The following is a 24,038-nucleotide window of genomic DNA, read 5'->3' on the forward strand; positions in this document are numbered from 1 at the left end:
GATGATTGTCTATAATCATTTTTTTCCAGTTAATGAATGATATTATCATTTTCTATATATAAAAAAAAGTACCAATTATAACATTGTACTAGTGTATAACTTTGATTGACCAAGAAATCAATCAAAATTGCAATTTTGATTCTTTTCATTTATTTTTTTAATTATTTTATTTATTTACCGTTTATTATTTTTTAAATTGACAAAATAACAAACAAAAAAAAAAAAAAAAAAAAATCGAAGCGAGCAACAAACCCAACTCACCCTAGCCCGAGGTGCCTTTTCCTTTGGTCATCTTCTTCAACACCAAAACAACTTAGTCCGTCTAAGTAAATCACTAATTTCCTCCTCATGTATATATATATATATATATACATACATATATATATATATAAGTAAAACATTTGGACAATTTCCCAATTTGTGTGTCCTCCTTGCATAAGCCATGTTAATCTTCTCTGTATCGTTCAAATTTTATCAAATGTCTCCGGAAAGACCACTAACAAATTTCCACGATGTTACCACATCCTTCAAATAGAGTATAAATTTTTTTATCCACGCACTACCAATGTTGCAGGCATACTCTCAGCTATTGGAGATTTTATGAAATAACTGTTAAATATGATGGAATAATATACACATTAACATGTTCCTGCCAAAAGAAAAAAACTCTTTTTAACTAAAACTAAGAACTCCAATCAAAGTTAAAAGACAAAAACCAATCTGCGCTTAGTCCACAACGTGAATGACAAATGAAAATTAAGAGTTGAAAATAATGAAAAGTGGCATCTCAATCTATACATATATCGGTATTTGTTTCCACAAAATAATTTTATTTATACATCTGCCTGCAGAGGAAACACGATACATCGGGGGAGCAGTAGATTCGAAGACAGGTCGAAGCCCAAAAATTGACGAGGCAGTTCGTAGTGTTCTCGAATAAGCAAGGCTCCTAAGTGCATGTATACAACTCGGCTTCCCGGTAAAGAAAAAGAACTTGTATACTGCTGAGCTCTGACACTTTAAGGCAGTCCATTTGAGGTCATTGAATTGGTAAAAGTCGAACAGTCAGTTGTTTTTAAAAGCTTGATGATAAAGATAATCTCCTCACAATACAAACAGATTGAGGTCAAATATCGGATAAGACTTCCTAAGAGAAGCATTCAGCAAAGAGAAAAGACAATGCTCCACCCAAATAAATGGAACTCTCTCTATAAGACACAACAATAAAGTATATTGAGGTAACTCAGGTGCAGGCTTACCTAAGTTGTATAATGCAAAATACTATTTGCAAGATCCTCGTTTATGGATTCAGGCAGCGGTGGCATGTGGCTCATTATGCCAGGCATTTCTCTCATGCTACAAAGATTGAAACAGAATTCACACACAGAGTGAACTCTTATCCAGACCCAAACATCTAACAGAACAGGAAAGACAGCATTTAAATTAAATTTAAGATATAATGAGCATCCACGTACTCGTTTAGGATAGCAGCAATGTTGTTTCTCGTACGGCAGAAGAGATTGATGTTGTCCTCCACCTGTTGATAGCAGTAGAAATTTATTATTCAAAGCGCGCCTAAAATGAAGTAAAGTACACATTTTTATAAATAATAAATAATATCAAAATATTAAGAACATACAACAAAAAGGCTTAAGAAAGCAAGATAATAAAAATGTATAAATTTAACCCATTACTCAATTTGTTAATAAGAGTATTATGCAACATGACAATCAAGTAATCAATTAGTTACACATTTAAACATCCCAAGGACAATAACTAAAATAGCACAAGAATCGAATACATTTAAATCGATGCTAACATAAGCAATACAGTGTATAAGTGACGTATATAGATTATTTTGTCAAATAACATAAAAATTAAGACCATCATCATTGAAAATTAAGTTTACACCCATAGAAACCATAAAAATTTGATAATTTATTATATATAATTATTATAAATTTAAATTATATGAGATTATTTTTTTATCTACTGTGTCTATTAGTTTGAAACCATTGAAATCACCATCATCATTGTCATCGAAAGATTTGTAACTCTCGTCATCTTCCTCATCTACTTCATATAATGTTATGACAGGTAAGTTAATAGTTCAAACGAATAATAGCTAAAACTAATGTTTTTAAAGGCTTTGGGAACAAGGGGTGTATGAAAATTTCCACAAATTTCTCACCCTCTCAACCAAACATCTTTACACGAAAATAATTATATCTGATCTTGATTCTTGTAAAAAAACAAAAACCAAACCAACTTTCACAAAACTCAAAAAACCTCACAAAAATCTTCTTCTCATACATTTTTAATAGGTCCCACCACCTTTCCAATCACCAATAGAAACATCTTTCAAAAAAATATTTCAATCCAAACATTTTTAAATGGGTCCCACTACTTTCACAAAACCTCACAAAATGCAATTTTAAAAGTTCTCTTAAAAAGTTGAAATTTTCTAGAAAATCTAACATCTAAACATCCCCTAAAAGGCCCCAAAAGGCACTCTTAATATGCACTTTTCGAAATTCACTTATGGTAAGCATAGTGCTTTGGCCTTGGTGCTTAAGCTCACTTTAATCAGGATTGGTGAGATGATCTAAACACATAGCAAGTGGACCACAAGTTCCGTGTTTTGTGCCCTATTACCCAGCATGCTCGCACTAACCGTTAAAACAAGAAAAGGCACAACTCTTGTTTTTAGATTAAAAAAAAAGAGCTAAACAAGATCAATAAATAGAAATTTCAATTAATATGTTACATCCTAACATGTACCAGAATGCTAAAGAATGGGAGAAATAAAAAGTAGGTCAGAGCCTAATACTACACTGCAGAACTTTGCTACTCTAGCCATATATGTAGAAAGAATTTTTCAAATGCTAGTTTTATTTTGAATGTCCTGATACCATTTTCATATTTGCACTATGAGCATTGGCAATGGTTAGCCATTGCCAAGTCCAAAATTTGACTAAAAGTTGAAGTTTTGCCAAAGCCATTGGAGAAGTTAATCGATATTGGACTATCCATCCAAAAGTCAAAATAATAATATAATATTAGATATTTTAATAATAATTTAATTTTTTTATATTTTGCAAATACACATAATATATAAATTAATAATTTAATTTTTACTTAAAATTATTGTTTCCCAACTATTTTTTTCCTCAACCTAATTATCTAATAGTAGCCATTGGGAATATTTTTAGAGTAAAATATTATTTTGGAGATGAATAGTGGCAGACCAGATTTGAAGAAAGGGATTGATTTACTGTAGCTCAAAAGTGATTGGAGTTTTGATTACTCCAATGTAGACCACTTTTGAGCTACTTAGCCAAAATTTGGCTAGGCACTGACATTTGGCTAGGCCAATGCCAGTGCTCTATCAATAGTACATAGCTATTTTGGATGTAAAAGGAATAGGAAGCTTTATGTGCTTAATGCTTATCCATCATATCACTACTTGACAAAAAGAGAATGGTTTCTTAATTAGTAAATTACAGAAAATACTAAGCTACTAATTAAATTGCTAATTAGATATGGATAATAATATGTATAATTTAATGGCATTGTCAATTTCTCACAAAGTAGACTCAAAATTTTTTAATATTGTCATTCTACTTTTTAAAAATATTTTATTAAGCAAAAGTATCATCATCTATAGCATCTTATTGCAGGAAAACATGGGTTCAGATTCAGGTTGGCCCACTGAATTACGAGAATCAACACCAAGTGATATAAAGGATATAAAGGACACAAGGTTGTTTACATGTTGAGTCCATGGTCTTCCATAATAAACAGGCAAAATTTGGTAACAGCAAATATGAAAGAATCTGCTGCCCTAGAGGGGTTTTCTTTCCTTGGGGATAAGTTATACAAATTTAAACCAACAAAGCAATAAAAGTCAGATAAATTTTTTTTTTTTGATAAGTAAATAAAAGTCAGATAAATTAGCTGACACAAAATGATCATTTGGGTGAATGGTATTGAATGGCAGGTCCACACAAGTGGCAGAATTACCAGTGATGTCATTTTTTCTTCAAATTGACAATGTCACATGTGCACGTGCTCAAACTGTATATCTCCGTTCATTGGAGGCCACTTTGAACATATGGACTACACAATGGGAGTTATCTTGCATCTTGGATGAACAAGGAGCTTTTTAAATAACTAAAGTTCACCCTTATGGTATATAATATCAACTCCGCAATTCTTTTCTTACCCATATCTAATATTTACGGTTTGCATTAATGACATTTGCAAATTTACTGTAAAAGAATCACCTTGGATATAGAAAGATTGGCTGTGATTTTGTTAAACGCTTGAGCATTCTGTTCCAAGAGATGCTTTGTTTGGCCACCTATTCCGGAGACTACCAAAGAAAACAACAATCTCAGTTAACTGGATAAGTTGCAATCAATGGCATTAACAATTAAATGTATAAAAAAGTAATAACAACATATTTGCAACTTTAACAGATAGGTACGAGGTAGCATGCATCAGTTAAGGGGTGTGAAAAGAAAGATGTGTAACAAAAGCATTATTTGTGATTTTACAGAAGATTTTTCTTTTGAAAAGTAATGTAGAATTTTATTTAAATATGAAAAGGGTGCAACCCCAGAATACAAGAACAATACATGAGATCTACCTAACTCGTAGAAGGAAAAAGTGCTAATAGTTCATGAAACGTAAATAACAAAAGTACCACAATTTTGGACTACATCAAAGGGGAGAGTATTAAGAAAGAAAGACTTGAGCTCCAACATCAATACGCAATCCTTGAATCTGTGATCATTTCTCTCTCCAAATACACCATAATAGACATAATAGGGTAATTTTCCATAAAAGTGTATATTGATGACAACTAAACTGCCCTGTCCAACATGTTAAAAGACCCAGCACACAAGAAGGACTTACCCAATCTATCCCATGGAGGCCAAAAACCATGTTCCATAGAGGCCAGCAATCTCACAATGTAGAAGAAGGTGATCCACAGATTCTCCACTCTTCTTACGCATGTGACAACAACTAACGACTACTATCACTCATTTCCTCACATTGTCCAACAATTAACAACAATTAACCATTGCTATCTTCTAATATTCTTCCAGAGACCAACCCCAAATGACCCATTTTCTTCGTTTGAGCACCATCCACCTCCAAAACTTACATACTTCATGTCTATCAACACCCAAAAGGCTCTCTCTTTCATAAGCATAACACTAAAGCCATTTCCCCCCCTACTCCTCCACTTCTATTCTCATCTTCTTGCCTTCATGGGCAGACCCTCGGCGGGGCCGTGAGTCTCTCCATCCACTGCATTGCACCGTGGATCTCAATCTCTAGGTCAGGGTCTATAGAATCAGAGACCTGATTCAGCTCCTGGTCTCTAGATCTCGGGTCCTTGAGCGCTGTGATTCATTTCTGAGCAGCTTGAAGGTTTGGGTAGACAAAAGGGTGAAAATTCCACCCGACTAGTCAACAGGGGCAAGCAAAGCAGACTAGGAGTGGCGTGGGGGTTGCATAGCTCCCCAGCTGTATAGTGTGGGTAGCAGCCATGCTTGGGAGGGTGAAGTTCAAGCCTTTCATAATGATTCCAAGGGCCTCCAATTGTAACCTTATTAGATCTTTTGGAGTATATATCTAGATGTGGCTTGGGCCATTCTTCGGTTCTTACAAATGGTATCAAAACTAAATACAACCACAAGTGTTTGGTATAGAAATGTGATAAATGTGATCACACATTGCTTGACAGGGAGAAGTTCAAGCCCTTTATAATGATACCAAAAGGCCCTAACTGCAATCTTGACTAATCCTTTTTGGAGTAAGAATCCAGACATGGCTTGAATTACCTTGGGTTGTTATAAAGGATAAATCAATTTTTCTACCAGGCAAATCTCCTCCAGACTGAGCAAAACTAAAACTCTCAAGCATAAAGGAATTTATTGTAGCACATAAATTTACAATGGTAAATTATAATAAATACTTGAAATACATAAGAAGAGACAAAAACCACAAGTTCTCGCCATGGACCATATATAGGGAAGTGGAGCTTCTCAGGTTGTTGTATGATACGAGTATTGATAGAGGGGAGATGAATAAGTTGTGTTGGATTTATGATGGGAACAAAAGTTCAGTCCGTTTTTGTGCAAGGTGATGTTAGATCAAACCCACAACTTCTTCCCATGGAAGTGTATTTGGAGTAAGGTGCCTTCCAAAGTGGCTTTCTTTGGTTGGATGGCCTCCCATCAGAAATTTTTACAGTGGATTAGCTGAGAAAATGTGGGCTTATTGTTATGTATTGATACTATATGTGTAAAAAATATGGTGAATCAGTGGAACATTTATTACTCAATTGTGAGGCGGCAAGGTGTTTTTGAGATGATATTTTTAACAGAGTTGGAATTACATGGGTGATGCCAAGGAGGGTGGTGGAATAGTTTTGAACTCCGTTCCGTTCTGGCCAGAACAACTGGAATTTTCTGTTCTGGTGTAGTATCCGGTACAGTATACATCCTCATTCCGTTTTGTTCCAAATTCCGGTTCGTTCCGGCCAATTCCGGATTGTTTTAATGTCAATTTTGTAATTTTCTTGAGTTTGGGTGGCATTTTTGTAAATTTCAAATTTAGATGACATTCATGTAATTTTAAAATCTAAAAGGGATTTTTATATAATTTAAATCTTTTTGTAACTTTAAATATGTCCCCGCCATTCTTTTTTTTAAATCTCATTACTTTTAATAATTTCTCGGCTCTTTATTTTTTTTCTTTTTTTTGCGTCTCAACTCAAGTTTGTGATTTTTTTAATACTATCTTTTGACACCAATATCTCTACCTTTTTTTTAATGATTTCAACGTATATTCATTTTAGAAATCTTCAATTCTTCTATACACAGACACACACACACATGATACATAATTACATATACATGAATTTGTTTTATTAGTTATCAGTTTATATATATAAATATAGAAAATTTCTATTCATCATCCTCACACACCACACTTTTTCTTATTTTTTTTATTTTTATTTTCTTACCAAATGTGTGGTATATAGATGATGAGTAGAAGAATTCAATTAGTTTAAATATAATAAAACCAAAATTTAAAAAAAATAAAATAAAAAAAAGTGTGGTGTGGTGGTGTGGTATGTGGGGATGATGAGTAGCAAAACTCATAAATATATATATACAGCTAATCCCAAAATGGTACACCGGAACGCACTGATATTGAAATATTTTGTTCCAATACTTAAACCGGATTGATCACCAAAATGGAATTTAAAACATTGGGCGGTGGATCTCCTAGCTTGTTGGAGACACTGATTGGATAATCCCCAAATTGCTGTTTTGTGGAAAATGATTCCTCTATCTTAAGTGGTGCATTTGGGTTGAAAGGAAAGGCCTAAGTTTTGAAGATGAGAACACTCTTTGGATGAACTTAGATTTTTTTTTATCATACCTTATTTCTTTCAGACTCTACCATTGTCTTCTCTAGGGCTTGTTTTCATAATTTTCTTCATCTAGCTCTTAATTTGTAATTCGGTGTTCTTAGTTGTATACTTCTTGTGTACTTGGGCTATGCCTTATTACTTGCTTCAATAAATTTTTATTTTCTTATAAAGAAAAATAATTTCAATAAAGGCACTGATGCTTAAAAGGAATGCAATCCAAAACATGAGCAGGAACTCATAAACTTCTTCTTTTTTTTATAACTTTTTTTAACTCATAAACTAAGGCCTCGTTTGAATTCAAAACCCACTTTAACTCATCTCAACTCATCTCATCTCATCATTACAACTTTCTCAAATTTCTACATAAAATATAATAAACAATTCAACTTTTTCAAATCTCAAAATAACTTTCCCAAATTCCCACACAAAATATAATAAATAATTCAACTTTTATTTTACTATTCACAAACCATCTCATCTCATCTCTAAATCCAAACCGCTCCTAAATTCTATTCTACAGTAACCACTTCAGATTGTGTATTATTAAACTTCCGATACAGCAGCCTGAAACACTTCGTTGCAATGGTAAAAGCACACACAAAGGAAGAAGCAAAACAGGAATAGGCAACTAAATAATTTTATGTACAACATACAAATAACGGGGATATTTTCACAAATCATATGAAACATGCTAACCTCCATAAGCCATGATCTCATTCTGATCCATATTGCGCATCATGAGGGAATTTGCAGCTACGTTCAGTGGCGGAGCTGAATGTATATTGGTTTTCGAGGACGACTCCACCAGCTTATCCTGAAGAAGCATGATCTTTAGAATCCGGTTCTTCAATCAATATTAGATCCTAAAGACATTAATTGGCTCAATAAATAAAAACAGATTAAATCTATGGTTTTACAACAAAGCAAATTGAGGAGTTAAAGAATAAGTTCACCATATGTAAAGTTTTATCGCTCGTCACAGGACAGATCTATGAAAATTGACACTGCATGGGATGATAAGCAATATCTTCATGTGGAAACTGACACTAGAATTTCATGAGATGAAACTGAAAGCACATTGACAGTATCAAAAGTTGGTGACAGGCAAAAGAGAATGTGTCCGTAAGAAAAATACATGGGTGAGTCCTAAGGGCCCCTGTCATAAAAAAGAAAAAGAAAAATACATGCATATTAACTAGTACCAAAATATATATAGCTTTTGATTTAATGAAGACACAAGTACTGGCAATGCAGAATAGCAGAGTATGCAAAGTTAAAAACACTGGGGAGAATAAAGATAAATGTTAAGATAAATAAATTATCAATCTCAGAAGTGGCAAATTTTCAGCTTAAGAATTAATTTTAATTTTCTCAGAAACATCTCAAGTCTTAAAATGATAGAGATTTAACATAAAGAAGTAAATATAAAAAAGATAGCATAATTTCACTACCATACCTTACGATTGTTCACCTTCTTTCCCACATTATGTTCCTCAGATTTTCTTCGCTTTCTCTGCACATGGCAAATACATAACGTTCATAGATACTCTACAATCACAAACAAATATTGATAAATACAAAATTAATCCACATCTCTATGCAATCATTTACACAAGTGCTCACATTGACTGTTCTTTCAAAAATTCTTGCTAAGGACACATAGCAAGGCATGATTATGCCTTTTCACATCATTTTCCATGCCATAAGGCATATTTAACCAGAAAATCCATCAAATAGAAAAAACTTATCTTGTCAGATAAAAAATGCATCACACAAACTTCGAAGCATAATTCCTGTAAAATTCCCATAAAAATTCTCCATTGAATTGAAAGGCTTCATCAATATTTACAGAAGATTAAACAACTAGAACTCCATGATCTCAAACAACTACAACCCAAACTAAGCCAGCTTAGAGTCAGAATCGTCTTCTTTGCAGTCAATGAGGAGCACAAGACAATGCCCCACTCTGGCAGTTCTTTCTCTAGAACAATTCGGGTGGAAAGTGTAAACAAGAAGACGCAGAGGACAAGAAGAAAGCAAAAGAGAAACATGGGAATGAAAAGTCTTTGAATTTCAACACAACTAGGATTGTAGGAGCATGGGAGTGTAACTCTTTTATTCTTCTTAGTTAATGGTGTCAAATTTCTAGTTGGAGAAGGGGTCTAATAGCATTTTGCTTGAAAACAAAGAGTGAGTTCTGACTAAACTCAACCTTTAAAGTTATGATTAACTTGCTCTTGCAATAACATCCACATAATACTGCAGGGTCAACACACCAAATCTCATAACTATCATGGGACCAAACCTCTTTCTCAAACATGTCAGCAGCTCCAAAACTATGCTAGGCATCGCCCAATTCATCCCAAAGAGAGACAAAACTAGTGACCAGGCATACAATGTAAATTTTTTTTATCGGTACCAGGCATACAATGTAATACAAGTAAAATGCAGCAATAAGTTATTTATTGTCTCAACAACACTCTTGAACGTGCACCACTTTTCCTCTCTAGCTAGATTCTCAATTATCTAAACTTTTCCCACTAGCTAAGAAAAAAAAGATCCAAAAAGTTTCCACAAGATCTCAGCACACATGTTTTTCCAAGAAATCCCAACACATACAAAGTATCCTATAGTCTCCGTAAGTGATCACACCTCAAACCTTACGATTCTAACTAACTGCACCATTATCACCTACACTTCAAGGGATGTGCAAGTATTATAGCTTACAACTCTTAACTCACAATCTTAAAACGACCATGAAAACCTACAGTCCAACGTCCTCCCTCACATATTCGAAGCTACAACAATGTCTTTGTAACACACCAGATCAAGTATGAGAGTTTGGTGAACGAATCCCACATTGGTTGAGAGGGAGAAGTTCTTGTGATTTACAATGATTCTAAGAGACTCCAATTGTAACACTAATTAGTCATTTTGGAGTATAAGTCCATATGTGACTGGAGTTTTCCTTAAATTATTGCAAATGGTACCAAAACCAATCTCAATAGAATGTTTGACGAGGACATCAGGGATTTAAAGGGGAAGATTGTAATACCCCAAATTTAGTACAAAATAAATGGAATCCTATATTGCTTCAGGGAGAGAAGTTCTTACAGTTTATGATGATTCCAAAGGGCTCCAATTATAACATCAGCTGGTCCTTCTAGAATACAAAGATATGGCTTGAATATTACTTGGTTCATTACAATCCCTTTCGTTAGCTCAAAGGGACAAATCCAAGAACCATTTCTTCGAGAATACATCAATGGACCAAAATATACCCAATTGACCCATCCAGCTTATCCCATACCACAAAGTTAAGAGACCTTGAGATGCTCACCAACACCACTAGAGCTTTTCCATTGTTCAAATATAGGAACCTTTCACCATTGTAGATGTCAACACAACCCAGCCTTGACCATTTTAACACAACTAATGCATCTCAACGTTAAATCCACTTGTATCTTATTTTCCAAAATCAGCTCCCTAACAAGCTTGATTGGAGAGTCAATTTTCGGATTCTCAATCCTCCATTTAAAGAGAGCACAGTGCATTCCAATCTAATGGAGAATATTTAAATTCCTAATGCACGTCAACCCTAAAAAATTAAAAATACCTTTGCAACTTTGCCAACTTTAGCCATAGAATAGGAATAGGAATTGCAAGTAAGAAAGAAAATAGGGAGGGAAGTTGGATAATATACTCTCTGTTTATAGACTAGCCCTCCTACTCATTCGCCACATATAGTGTAGTTATTCATGAGAATATGCATCTTGACCAGCATAAAGGAAACCACGAAATCACACATCATCATCAACATAAAATAGGCAAAATGTGAATAACCAATACTCCCTGTGCAATTCAAAATATCAAAAGCTATACACAAAGCTCAAATGACATCCAACATGTACTGAAGATCTTACCGTCAGCCACCTACACCTCAAAGCAACATCACGGACAGTTTTATTATGCAATGTCGCCGCAATCTTGATATACTTCATAATACTTGGTTCATCAACAAATCTATAAATTGACACACTACGAGCACATTAATATTGAACAAATGCATACTAAATCCAGAAGCAAGAGAAATTCAAAAAATATCAAACATTGAAGTGGTTAATACTACAAGCATTCAAAAGTTTTACGGAAATAGTGGTTATTGTAGCAAAGCTTGGCAACATAAACATTGCACACAAAAGGTCAGAATAGAAGACAGAAAACGCTCATAACATCGGAAAAGAGAGACTTTGGGAAGTTCTAAGCAAAATTGAATCTATGAAAAAACTCAGATGTTGAATTGCAACAAGTTCATGGCACTAATAAAAAACCGTGTCTAAAATAACCAACTCCGCAAATTTGTGCCATGAGAAAATTGCACGAATATCAATCCACGAGAAAATTTGTGAATACATCACGTGTATGTATGCGTTTGAATGTCATTACATGTTTTGTCGTTTCAAAACTTCTACAACTGGCATCAAAGACGAGTCTTCAACATGCCCAAGAAATCTTCCCCCTCAAAAGTTCAAAACATTTAGGGGAGAACCGGAAAATAGTTAACAGAGAACAATTCGGAAACAAATAGAGGACAAGACCAGCATAAGTCAAATACCATGTAATAAACAACAGAAGTAATTATACGAGTTATTTTAAACTTCTTCTTCTTTTTCTATCGATATACGAGTTATTTTAAACTTGCATCACGTACAAGACACAAAAAAAAAAAAAAAAGAAGTCTACAAAAACAACCAATTCCTGAAAAAGGACCTACTTGTCAAGGCCTTCCTTCAATTTGCACTGTTCCTCGACCGACCACTCCACGGCCAACTCAGTGTCTTGCTTGAGCCCGGGAACAGAATCATGAACAAGAGAAGAAGCAGATGGGTTCCCAGGCTGACATATCACGGGACTGTTGTTAATGAAGTTGGAAGAATTCCCAAAAAACAGCAGGTCTGCGGTGCTGTTCATCCCATAGTAATTACCCAGCGGCATCAACTCGGTCGAGCTGTTGAACTCTCCGGACTGAAACGATATAGCGTGCCGATTCATTACAGAACCAAAAGTTTGCTGAAGGTGAAACCCGGTGTTCGACTCAGCTGCCATTTGGTTAGGAACTGCCGAAACTCTACTACCAAACCATAACACTTTTCAAATGTTGCAACTCATGCCGCTGGGGAAGAAATCTGAAATTTAGTATCAAGATTCCGGAACCCGCAACAAATTCACTACTTAAGGGCTCAAAGACAGAACTTTTTGGTCATGAAAAACCCAAGAAGCGTCCATGAACTCGCACGAATTAGAGCGAAATATTACACCGAACTCCGAACAAAAGCGAAAAGTGCTAAAAGAATCTGAAAAACCAACATCCCAACAAGAAGAGCAACTAGAATCAACGTAGGAAAAATCAAGGATAAAATTCCCCCTAAAAATTAAACTGCAGAAGCATATTTTTCTTTTTCTTTTTTACGCTTTCATAATGATCGTGGTGTCGGGATAGCAGTGAGGATGGGTGGGGACGAGAGGTGGAGAGAGAAGAAAGGGGAGAAAAAGGGTCGAGGCTGAGACGCCTAACCTCAACCTTTTGAGGGTAAAACTTGCAGACGGTGCCCTAATTGGCTCTTCTTCTTTCCTTCTTCTTCCACTTTTTCTCCCACTATCAGTACTGCTGCTCCTACTGTTACAACTTTTCTCTTTGCTGCTTCGCTTCTTCGTTTTTTTTTTTTTTTTTTTTTTTTATTTGAAAAAATAATAGAGTAAAATAAAATTCAGATATATCTATCTCTCTCAAGTCAGGTGAAGAGACAAAAGAGATAAAAGCTTTGTATTTCCGCCAATGGGAGACTGAGAGCCTGAGGGAGAGAGAGAGAGACCAAAAATGGGTTTTTGAGCTTGAGGGAATTTTATTTTAATTTTTTAATAATTTTTGTAATTATTTAAAAATAATAATAAAAATAAAATAATTCAGCAACGGTGCGAATCCCAAAAAGGCACTTCAATTCGATGCCAATTATTGTAGACTTTCTCCATCGTCGCTTTTGCTTAACCTCATGCCCGGAGTTTTTAGCTTCTACCGCTTTTTGTCTTCTTGATTTGATGTGCACTTCACTCCATTATCTCTCTTTTATTTTACAGTAAAATATAAAATAGATACCGATCTCATTTATATTTAAAATTCACTTTAACTAATCTTATTATTATAATTTTTTTAAATTTTTATACAAAATATAATAAACAATTCAATTTTTTCAAATCGTAAAATATTTTTTTTAAATTTTTATACAAAATATAATAAACAATTCAATTTTTTCAAATCGTAAAATATTTTTTATTTTACTATTCACAAATCATCTCAACTCATCACTGAATCTAAATCACTCCACAATTATAGGTTATATACGATTACTTCTAATGAATTCTTTATCATATTTTTTAAAATAAATCACTAAAATTTATTTATTTTTATTTTATATACTGACTTTTATAATATATCATACTTCAACTTATCTATTTTTTCTTCATATTATTTAAATATTATATTTTTTAATATTTTTTATTTATTTCAAATATTTTATTAACTATCTTCGTATCAATATCTCTTTGTATATAATGTCATATAATTATATTTTATTTTAAATTAATTTAAATTTATAAATTAATCTAAAATATAAATTAATTTAAAAAATAAAAAGAAGAGATTATAATATAATCAAAGTATAAAGATTGTAAACTTTTCAGAGAGATTAATTAAGCACTGCGGCTTTGGATTATTCAAAGAACAGAATTATGCAGCAACCGGAAGAAAAATTACTTGAATTTCAAATTGTCAAAACTCGGACAGAACAAGAATCACGTTTCCTGGTAGGTAATACTCTTCATTATCAGAAACCCAGTTTGAGATCTGTTGTTCTCTTCACATATCCATATCGTGATTTCACCGTACAAACGAGTTTTATCATGCTATTTTGAATGCAAAATTCTGATGGGTTAGAGATAACAGGGGAAACGAGTGTTAAATTGACTTTCAAATCCAGGCACCAGAGGATCTATGTTGAATTATTTGAGAAAGGGAAATGATAATTGTAATCGTGAGTGTGCAAACGGAGTACAGTCATTTTGAAAAAAGTGAATAAATCTAAGATTCACATAAAAAAAATTAATTTTTTAATAGTAGATCCTACTTTTTTTTAAAGTGACTGTATAGTATTTATACACTCCACGATTATATGTAATATTACTCTTTGAGAAATTGAGGATTTGAAGAGAGAGAGAGAGAGCCTCTCCCAGAAAATAAAAACAAAGGAAGAAAGTGTCTCACAGAAATATAAAACCATTGGCATCGCACCGTGTTCCCAATACGTGTAAAATTTCAGTACTCCTGCGTCCAGTCCAATAGAGATGTTGGGCATAAAGTTCACCCTCATTCTGCAGACTTTACATCTAGATGTTTGACTTCAAAGTTCAAAACAAGCAAATTTGAGGTGTCTATGTATTTTATGTATGAAAGGCTTGTCAATGAATCAGAATTTTTGACACTCACCCTCATTCAATTTTGCACGGTTTATTACATAGTCCTTTCTGTACCAACTTGCCTTTAGACTATTAAGACAATAGATACTAAAAATTTAGCCATTAAAATAATCCTTATCAATACGAGTGTATAATCTTTATCAATAAAATATCAAATGGTATATACTTACTACTTTGAATACATTCAACAGACAAAGCAACTCATTCATCCAAATAATATTCATTCCATGATCCACATAACACATGAAGCAACTCATTCATTCACATAATACTCATCATGCTTATTCTAAATACTCATTCATGCTTATTCATTCACATAATACTCTCAATTCATTCACAACGACACTTTAGTTCCCATAATAACTCATAGTTTAGTGTGCCGCCATCATAATTTTCCAACAGAGAACACATTAGATTATTAAGACAGTTTAGTATGCGAATTGTGCTGTGTTCTATACAAAAAAAATCAAAATATAACTATTCATTGGCTGCATTATGGCTTCAGGTTTGTGCTGGGTTCTATACAAAAAACTATCAAATGAGTATTTCCAAAAGTGGCTACATTGTTACCTTTCAAAAAATATTCATTTGCAGCACATGCCAAACTCAATCATGGTTTTGTAGAACTTTGCTTCTCAAGTATTTCCATTTGGAAGTTACAAAAATACTCTTGCTGCATTGGAGACAAACTTGAGGTATCCATTCTCATAATTTTCTTATCTTCTCTCCATTGATCTAAATCAAGCCTCTCTTTTGTAAGGCGAAAAATCTCTTTCCTATCTTCTCCATTCTTAACATTTGCTCTCTTTTTCTCCTCTCTCATCTCAGTCACATAAACAACAAGATTGGAAGATGTATTATCTTGCCTCTTTCGCTTCTTTTCAGCCTTCTTTCCAATGGTCTCTCCAGATCCATATCTATAGATAGAGATAGGGTGTCTTCATCTAGACATGTAAACTCTGGCACATTAGCATATGAGGTTACTGATCTTCTCTTATTTTTTACTATGCCCTCAGCCACAATCTATTTCCATTTTGGATGGTGCCTTAGAATAGTCCAACAATGAAGTTGAATGTTGTAGACTGATTACTTCAATAGAGCTCATTTGCTTGCTCAATCTGAAAAATAAATAAATGAGATTGTGAAATATATCTAATACAATGTTATTTAAATGATAAAATTAAAGGATATTGTTTGTGCACCTTATCTTGCTCAGTAAGCCCTCTTGGAGACTTTCCTTCGCTTTGAGCTAAGGCCCCACAAAACTTATTTGTAGCATGTTGGATGATTGACCATCTATTTGTGAGAGAGCTAGAACTACATTTACAAGATGTGGATTTTTTGTTTTTCTCATAATATTCATGTACTCTAGCAAAAAAATGAATGTTTAGATTGATCAACCCTATTGATCGGGTCCAAACTAGTATTAAGCAAAGCTGACACTAGTAAGTTGTCATCTTCTGGACTATAGATTCATTGTCTAGATTTTATTTTTCTAGCAGTCACTTGTTTCGAGTTGAGAGGAGTAACTTGGGATTCTAAGTCATTTAAAAATGTGAGGAGGTAGTCATTGTAGCTTTCTTCCCCCTCCTGTAAAAAGGTAGTGAAAGAATGAACTCCAAAGAGTTGTGAATCCATCCTTCAAAGAAAAATAAAATGGGATCATGGAAATCAATCAAACTCAATTAAAAATTTTGTGAAATTCTAAATTTTGATAAAAACTCAAACAAATTTTAGAATAGATGAACATGCTAAACTAAAACATATAGTAGGCTAAACTAACAAATTTCAGTACTTCCAAACAGTCCTATCTCAGCCAAAAACAATACTTGTTTCATAAGTCGAACAATGTCATTGGTAAATGTATAGCATGGATAAAAATCTCAGGCTCGTCGGTGTGTAGCAAGTGGAATTTGACTGTATAGGAGTTATATACAAGCTTAGGGTATCATGCATATATGACCAGCACATTCATTCTTTAGTGTTTAAATCATACCCCACCTTTAACGACAAAAATAATTCCATCCTTCTATTTTATGTCTTGCGTACTAGGTTTGTGCCCCTTGCAGTTTCTAATAAGATTACATTAACTTGGTTGAATTTAGAAGCAAGTTTTAGCAGCCATTAGACCTAAAGCAATTTTTCTTGGTTGAGGCTCTGAAAATGTAGAATTAGGATAGTAGAAACTAATCGATAAATAATATAAAGTAATTCCACAACATTCATACATGGCACTTAATATTTATACATCTATAATATTCATCAAATCTTCACTATCCAAAAAGAGATATATTAGAGACACAAATTGGAACTGTTGCTTCTTCTCCAATTTTTGTTTTTGACATATTTACAAATACTTTCAGTCCAATTTAAATCTACACGGCCCCTCCAACACACTTTCCACGACCAATAGAATATAGATCACCAAAAACCCAAACCAAAATCCCAAAGTTTGATCTGGAAAATGAAGCAAAGTTTACCTAATGTCTTTGAGTAAATATTGTAATTCAAAGACAAAGAAAGAAGTGTTTTATAAGAAACAATTAAAGCCTCTTGTAAATATACAAGGGGATAGTTCAATTGTGCATCAGCAAGCAGAGAATTATTTTTTAGATTAAAAAACAAAGAAAGCATAATGCTATCAGTTGGAATATATAGCCTAAGAATCCTCACATGAGGATATGCACATACAAACACATACATGAGGAACACATAGTCGTTGCGAAAATTGGAATTGCTTCTTCTTCACCACTTCTTGTTTTTGACATATTCACAAACACTTTTAGTCCAATTTAAATCTATACACGACCGCTCTAACAGAACATAGATCACCAAAAACCCAAATCATTGATACATGGAAATCGAAAAATCACATGACATCACAGCTGAAATTAGTGGTTCAAAATCCATGTAATACAGTGAATAAAAGTAAAAGATTTGGAGATGAGAAAATCGACAGCCTTCGTGGAAAATGATAGGTACATCTTTCCTTAAATTGTGGCACCATGATTAGCACTAGATTTCTAAATTTTGCCAAAAAAAAAAAAAATGCACATGATGCTACGCCCTACATTACTTACCAATACATAAAGATGATCATAAAGGCAAAATTCTACGACATTCATATTTCTTTCAAAACACTAACAGGACCATCACCACCTCATCAAGTCCAACATTTGTTTTCCCAATATGGTCTCATTATTAAAACGAAGGTTTTGTTTCTTTATTCAATTAAGTTCAAGTTGACAAAAAACCAGACAGCCTTTACTTTCCCTTTTTCCATTCTCTTTTTATGTTGTATGTATATATATATATATATATATATATATATATATATATATATATATATATATACAAATTAAGGAAATCAAAGAAGAAATAGAAAACTCAATGAATGAAATGGCACGCAAACTCCTGACCCATATTCTGAGAAAAAAAAATCTCTAAAATTTTATCTTCTTCAAACCAAGAAAAAAGCATAGAAAAAAATAAAGAAGAAGAATAAATCCAATGCTTTCATGCATTTTGAAAAGAGAGAGAGCTTCCCCGAAAAACTTTCCCAATGTTCACCTCAACCGTGGATGGAATGCTTAACCGTAGAGAGGAAAGCCACAACTTTTAGTCCAATCTCCCAAAGGAATGCTTGAAGCACGAGAACAGCTTTTGATGGAGATGACGAGCAACAACGAAGTTGAAGGAAGATGACGCCTTTAGTCACAACTTTGTCTTTGGTGCCAAACACTGAGGAAATCATGGGAACAAGAGAGAGGGTCTAAAATGAAAATAGGGACTTTTGAAGAAATGGCAAAAATCAGCAACGAGGAGAGAGAAATTAATTTAAAATGTTTACAGTCATGAACAGTTACCTTCATACGTAGAGAGAGTACTGTAGCAAAGTGTAAAGTAAAGATGAAATACAAGATCCATTGGAGGGCACTTTTGAACAAATTTCTTTATATTTTAAAGAAAACTATATTTTACAGCATCCATTGGGAATGCTCTAAGTATTGTGTATTCATTTTATAGCAAAATTAAGTCTATTATTAAAAAATTAATTTTTTTTATATAAATTTTATTACATCTTATATATTATTAATACACCTTTTGGGCTAAAAGGCTCACTGGCCCAAAATAATGACTTGAGTATGTCCGAAGCCAATTCATCAAATCAAGCATTATAATCCAAATTCACTCATATCATTGTAAGAATTTCTGACACTCGCCACCAAGGTGGTAGCTCAGTTGGTACAAGCTAATATTTCATGGCTTCGAGGTCAGGAGTTTGAGTCAGGACATAAGTTGAAACCATTTGTAATAGTAAAACTTGAATTTTAGTCCATAAGATGGGCTTTGAGTAAAAAAGTATGAAACTTTGATTTTGGTGGAATGAATTCCTTTGTTTGCATTAATTAGAATATAAAGAATTTACATGATAAGATGATGAGTACAACAAATGATATTTACAAAGGATATGTACTACAGTTAGAGACTTCATTCTATAGTTATCTAATTATCTTTTGTTCCTATATTTTCTGAACTGAGAATAGCTAGAACTGATCTTGAGTTTATTGTTGTGTTAATAAGACTCGGACTTGTGGCAACTGTTTGAGTCTAAGTAGGATCCTTAACATGCTCCTTTAAGCTCATGGGAGGTACAACAACCATGAGTTTGTCTCTTAGAATTATAAACCTCTCGGCAGTAAGGCCATTGGTGAAAATATCAACACACTGATCATTAGTGGAAATGTAATTAATTACAATATCTTTATGAAGAAACTTCTCCCTAATGAAATGATAATCCACTTCAATATGTTTAGTCCTTGCATGGAGAATTGGGTTAGAAGCTAATGCAATAACACCCAAATTGTCACACCATAAGCGAAGAGGAACAGTTAAGTTGATTTGTAACTCCTTTAATAACATCCTTAACCAATATCAGCAGTTACAATAGCCACATAGTGATATTCTGCCTCTGTGCTTGGCCTAGACACCACAAGATGTTTCTTACCTTGCCAAGAAATCATATTTTGACCAAGGAAAACATTGTAGCCACTAGTAGACCTATGATTAACTGGATTTCCTGCCCAATCTAAATCACAAAAGGCTTCAAAATGAAGTGGTCCCAATGTAAGGTAGAGTCTAAAATTTGTTGTACCATTCTAGTATCTCAATACACGTTTGGCTTTAGTGAAATGTGTAATGGTAGGACAATGCAGAAATTGACATAGTTGATTAATAGAGTAAGATATATCAGGTCTTGTCAATGTACGATATTGTAAAGCCACAACTATATGTCTGAATTGTGTTGGATCAGGTAGTGGATCCACATCCAACTTGGTGAGTTTCTTACTTGATGTACAAGGTGCAACATAAGGTTTAGCCCCCACCATATTTACTCTGTCCAGCAAATCTACAATGTATTTGGCTTGATTAAGATGAATACCCTTATCATCTCGATGAACATGGATGCCAAGGAAGTAGGACAAGTCACCAATATCTTTCATTTAAAACTCAGTTTGTAGGCTACCAATTAACTCAATAATCCTTGTTAAATGAGTTCCTGTGACAATAATATCATCCACATAAATTAGAATGAAGATATGAACATCAAATTGATGAAGCATAAACAATAAGGTGTCAACCAAGGAACCTGTAAATCCAAGGTTAAGAAAGGACTGAGTTAACCTATGGAACCAAGTATGTGGAGCTTGTTTAAGCCCATAGAGAGCCTTGGTGAGTTTACACACATGATTAGGCAACTTTTTGTCAATGAACCCAATTGGTTGCTCCATAAATACTTCTTCATTTACGTATCCATGTAAGAAAGTATTGGATACATCAAGTTTCTTGATTGGCCAACCATTGGTGACAGCAAGGGATAATAAAAGTCGAATTGTAGAAGGCTTAATAACAGGGTTAAAGGTGTATGTGTAGTCAATTCCATCTCGCTGCTTAAACCTTTTGGCTACTAATTTAGCCTTATATCTTTCAATGGTGCCATCAGGCTTTTGCTTTAGCTTAAATACCCATTTATTTCTTATAACATTTTTATCTTGTGGTCGTGGACAGAGAGACCAAGTTCCATTTTCCTGCAAGGCCTAGAACTCACTTTCCATAGCATCAAACCATTTAGGATCTAACACAGCTTGGGCAGAAGTGTGAGGTTCAAGAGGTACTTTGGCAACCAACATTGCTTTCAATGGATGCTTAGTGGATTTGGCAGAGAGATAAAGGTGGTAGTCTGGGAATTCTTTTGGTTTAAGATTTCCTATCATGGATCGATTTATGATATGAGGTGAGTTTGTTGCTGGTTGTGAAAGTATTTGAACAAGAGAAGTTTCAGCAGCTGGTTAAGATGGTTTAGTAGAGGGAAGGAAGTGATTTTCTGTTTGCTGAATAGGAGATGCAGGTGTTAAAGGCTCAGTATCCAATTCAAGAGTTGAGATACTCTGTAGATTGGATTGTACAGGTTCTATGGATGTAAGGGAGTTAGGTGGAGTTTATATGATTTTTTCTTGACCTAATGGTGTTGAAAGAGAGGCACGAGGATGGTCATAGCTAGTATTTATTGAATAAAAAAATGAGAAGGTAAAAGAGCAATACCTCTTTGGGAAGATGCTTATCAAGCAGAAGCTATAGATGCAAGTTGATCCTGTGCTGGGAACCGTAGCTCATCAAACATCACATGCCTTGAGACATACACTTTATGTGAGAAGTCAAGATATTTGTAACCTTTTTTATTTGAACAGTAACCCAGAAAGACACATTGTTTACTTTGAAACTCTAGTTTGTGCTTGTTATATGGTCTTAGTAGTGGGTAGCAGGCACAATCGAACACCTTGAGGGTGGTGTAGTCTGGTTCTTGATGAAATAACTTAGTGAAGGGTGATGCAAATTTAACTGTGGCTATTGACAATCTATTTATCAAATAGACAACGGTGTGAAGAGCTTCAACCCAATAGGTCATAGGAAGCTGAGATTGCCCCAAAAGACTAAGTCCAATCTTAATAACATGTCTATGTTTTCTTTCAGCTATTCCATTCTATTGGGATGTAGGTTAATCTATGATAAATTTCATGATCAGCAAGATACTTAGTGAATTGAGTTGATGTATACTCTCCTCCGCCGTCTCTTTGAAGTTGTTTAATTTTGGTTGAGAAGAGATTTTCAGTCATACACTTAAATTTGAAAAATGTCTCAAACACCTCGGATTTGTGTTTTAATGGGAATAACCAAGAGTAATGAGAGCAATCATCAATAAAGAATACATAAAACTTGTAACCATTTATTGACAAAATAGGTGATGTCCATACATCACTATGGACAAGCTCTAAAGGACATGATGAGACTCGAGTTGACTCAATAAAATGGAGTTGTTTGCTTTTTGCAATTTGACATGAATTACACAAAGACTTATTTAGACTTAAGTTGGACATAGGCAACTGTTTGGTCTTGACAAGGTGTTGCAAGACTTGAGAGTTTGGATGCCCCAATCTATTATGCCAAACTGCTTATTCCCAACAATGCCATGTGTGCTTTGGTTTTATTTTTGGCTAGAGGGTTCAACTGCACATGAAACAAACCATCTCTACTAGCCCCCTGCAGAAGGATCTTCCTGGTGAGGTTGTCCTTCACAACAAAATGAGTATCGGTTAGTTTCAAATAACAATTATTATTTTGACGTAATTTATTGATAGATCGGAGGTTAGTTGAGGCCTCAAGACAATGTAAAATATCTTTAAGATGGCAAAAGGGGTTTTTAGAATGAAAGGTAGAAGAACCCGTGTGAGCAATGTGGAGTCCACTACCATTGCCTACTGCCACTGTGTCAGTTTATTCAAGTCTGCATCAATATGGTTGTTAGCTCTACTATCCACAAGTCATTCTTTATTTTCTTCATGCATATAATTTGATTGGGCAGCCATAGCAGCAAGTTCACGTTGTGGATGGCGACCTTGGAATGCATAGTCCATGAGGTGGAAGCAATCGAGGGCTTGATAATTGTTTCTACCACATATTTGACAAGGGACACTGTTAGTGATCGTAGTGTTTTGTCCAATTTTCTGCTTACCTTGGGCTACAGGATGATAATTCTTCTTTGAGTTTGAGCCTTTGGTTGCAGGGGAGTACTTGTGCTGGCTGTGCAGTGAGGTACTTTCATACTTCTACTTATTTGTTGGCTTCTGTGAGTAGAGTGCAAAGGAGCCACTTTCATGAGTTGTTTTGATTATCCAACATATGTTCATAGCTTAACAATTTCGACTGAAATTCCTCCAAGGTCATAGAGGTTTCCCTTATAACAAAGGAAAATGAGGTCACAAAAGTATTGTATTGAGAGTTGAGGCCTCCTACAATGTAGGAGATCAAGTCATCATCTTCTACTGGCCTACCAACAATAGCCAACTGATTAGCAAGGTACTTTGCAGCACGAATAAACTTGGCACAAGTTCTATTCCCTTGGTGAGGATTTTGCAATTGGCGACGCAAATCATTGATATGAGATTGACATGGAGAGGCATATCGATTTGCCAATGTAGACCACACCTGCCGTGAGCTATTTAGCCCATAGACAGTAGAGGCTACTTTCTCAGACAGTGTGGAAATAAACCAACTCAAAATATACTGATTCTTCTCCCAAATGGTGAAAGCAAGATTGAGAGTTGGTGGGATTTGATCAGACTCCTTTGTGTCAGGCACAAATTGATATTTAGGTGGGCATGGCTTTGAACCATCAACAATGCCCAACAGGCCGTTGGATCACAAGATGGGTAGAAACTGACATACCCACATCATGTAGTTTGTATCATCTAGCTTGATAGGTGCAGAATGTGTGATGCTAGGAAGAGAAAGGCTAGCAGGAGAGATTAGTGATAGGTTGTTGGAGGATGCTATTGATAGAAAATGGTGTGAACCTGGAGGCTCTGGTACCAAGTAAAAAAGTTTGAAACTTTGATTTTGGCGGAATGAATTCCTCTATTTGCATTGATTAGAATATAAAGAGTTTACATGATAAGATGATGAGTACAACAAAGAATATTTACAAAGGATATGT

General features: G+C 34.3%; 1 protein-coding gene and 1 non-coding gene across 4 annotated transcripts; both read right to left on the minus strand.

The window, feature by feature from the left end:
• Positions 1-395: 395 nt before the first annotated feature.
• LOC121256795 lies at positions 396-494 on the minus strand. The gene has a single exon (XR_005939086.1). It is a non-coding gene; the product is annotated as a U6 spliceosomal RNA (small nuclear RNA).
• A 196-nt stretch (positions 495-690) lies between these two features.
• On the minus strand, positions 691-13,295 carry LOC121255779. 3 transcript variants are annotated; one of them, XM_041156283.1, is made up of 9 exons: positions 13,032-13,295; positions 12,231-12,810; positions 11,380-11,479; positions 8,913-8,969; positions 8,153-8,270; positions 4,287-4,375; positions 1,476-1,537; positions 1,260-1,356; positions 691-1,017 (listed from the first exon to the last, which is right to left on the minus strand). In XM_041156283.1, exons 2-8 carry the CDS (start codon positions 12,560-12,562, stop codon positions 1,260-1,262), a joined length of 855 nt encoding a protein of 284 aa, XP_041012217.1. In that variant the 5' UTR covers positions 12,563-12,810; positions 13,032-13,295; the 3' UTR covers positions 691-1,017. The 3 variants fall into 3 exon arrangements, with proteins under 3 accessions (XP_041012217.1, XP_041012219.1, XP_041012218.1); XM_041156285.1 differs by having other exon boundaries at positions 691-1,100; XM_041156284.1 differs by having other exon boundaries at positions 691-1,356; positions 13,038-13,295.
• Positions 13,296-24,038: the final 10,743 nt, after the last annotated feature.

Source organism: Juglans microcarpa x Juglans regia, chromosome 3D (genome assembly GCF_004785595.1).
Source record: "Juglans microcarpa x Juglans regia isolate MS1-56 chromosome 3D, Jm3101_v1.0, whole genome shotgun sequence".
Classification (NCBI taxonomy): domain Eukaryota; kingdom Viridiplantae; phylum Streptophyta; class Magnoliopsida; order Fagales; family Juglandaceae; genus Juglans; species Juglans microcarpa x Juglans regia.

Coding starts and splice junctions, on each gene's coding strand:
- LOC121255779 (XM_041156284.1), bottom strand. CDS start 12,562: ATGGCAGCTGAGTCGAACACCGGGTTTCACCTTCAGCAAACTTTTGGT. Junction 11,480..12,230: donor TTGAAGGAAGGCCTTGACAA/GTAGGTCCTTTT, acceptor GTCAATTTATAG/ATTTGTTGATGAACCAAGTA. Junction 8,970..11,379: donor TGAGGTGTAGGTGGCTGACG/GTAAGATCTTCA, acceptor TGCCATGTGCAG/AGAAAGCGAAGAAAATCTGA.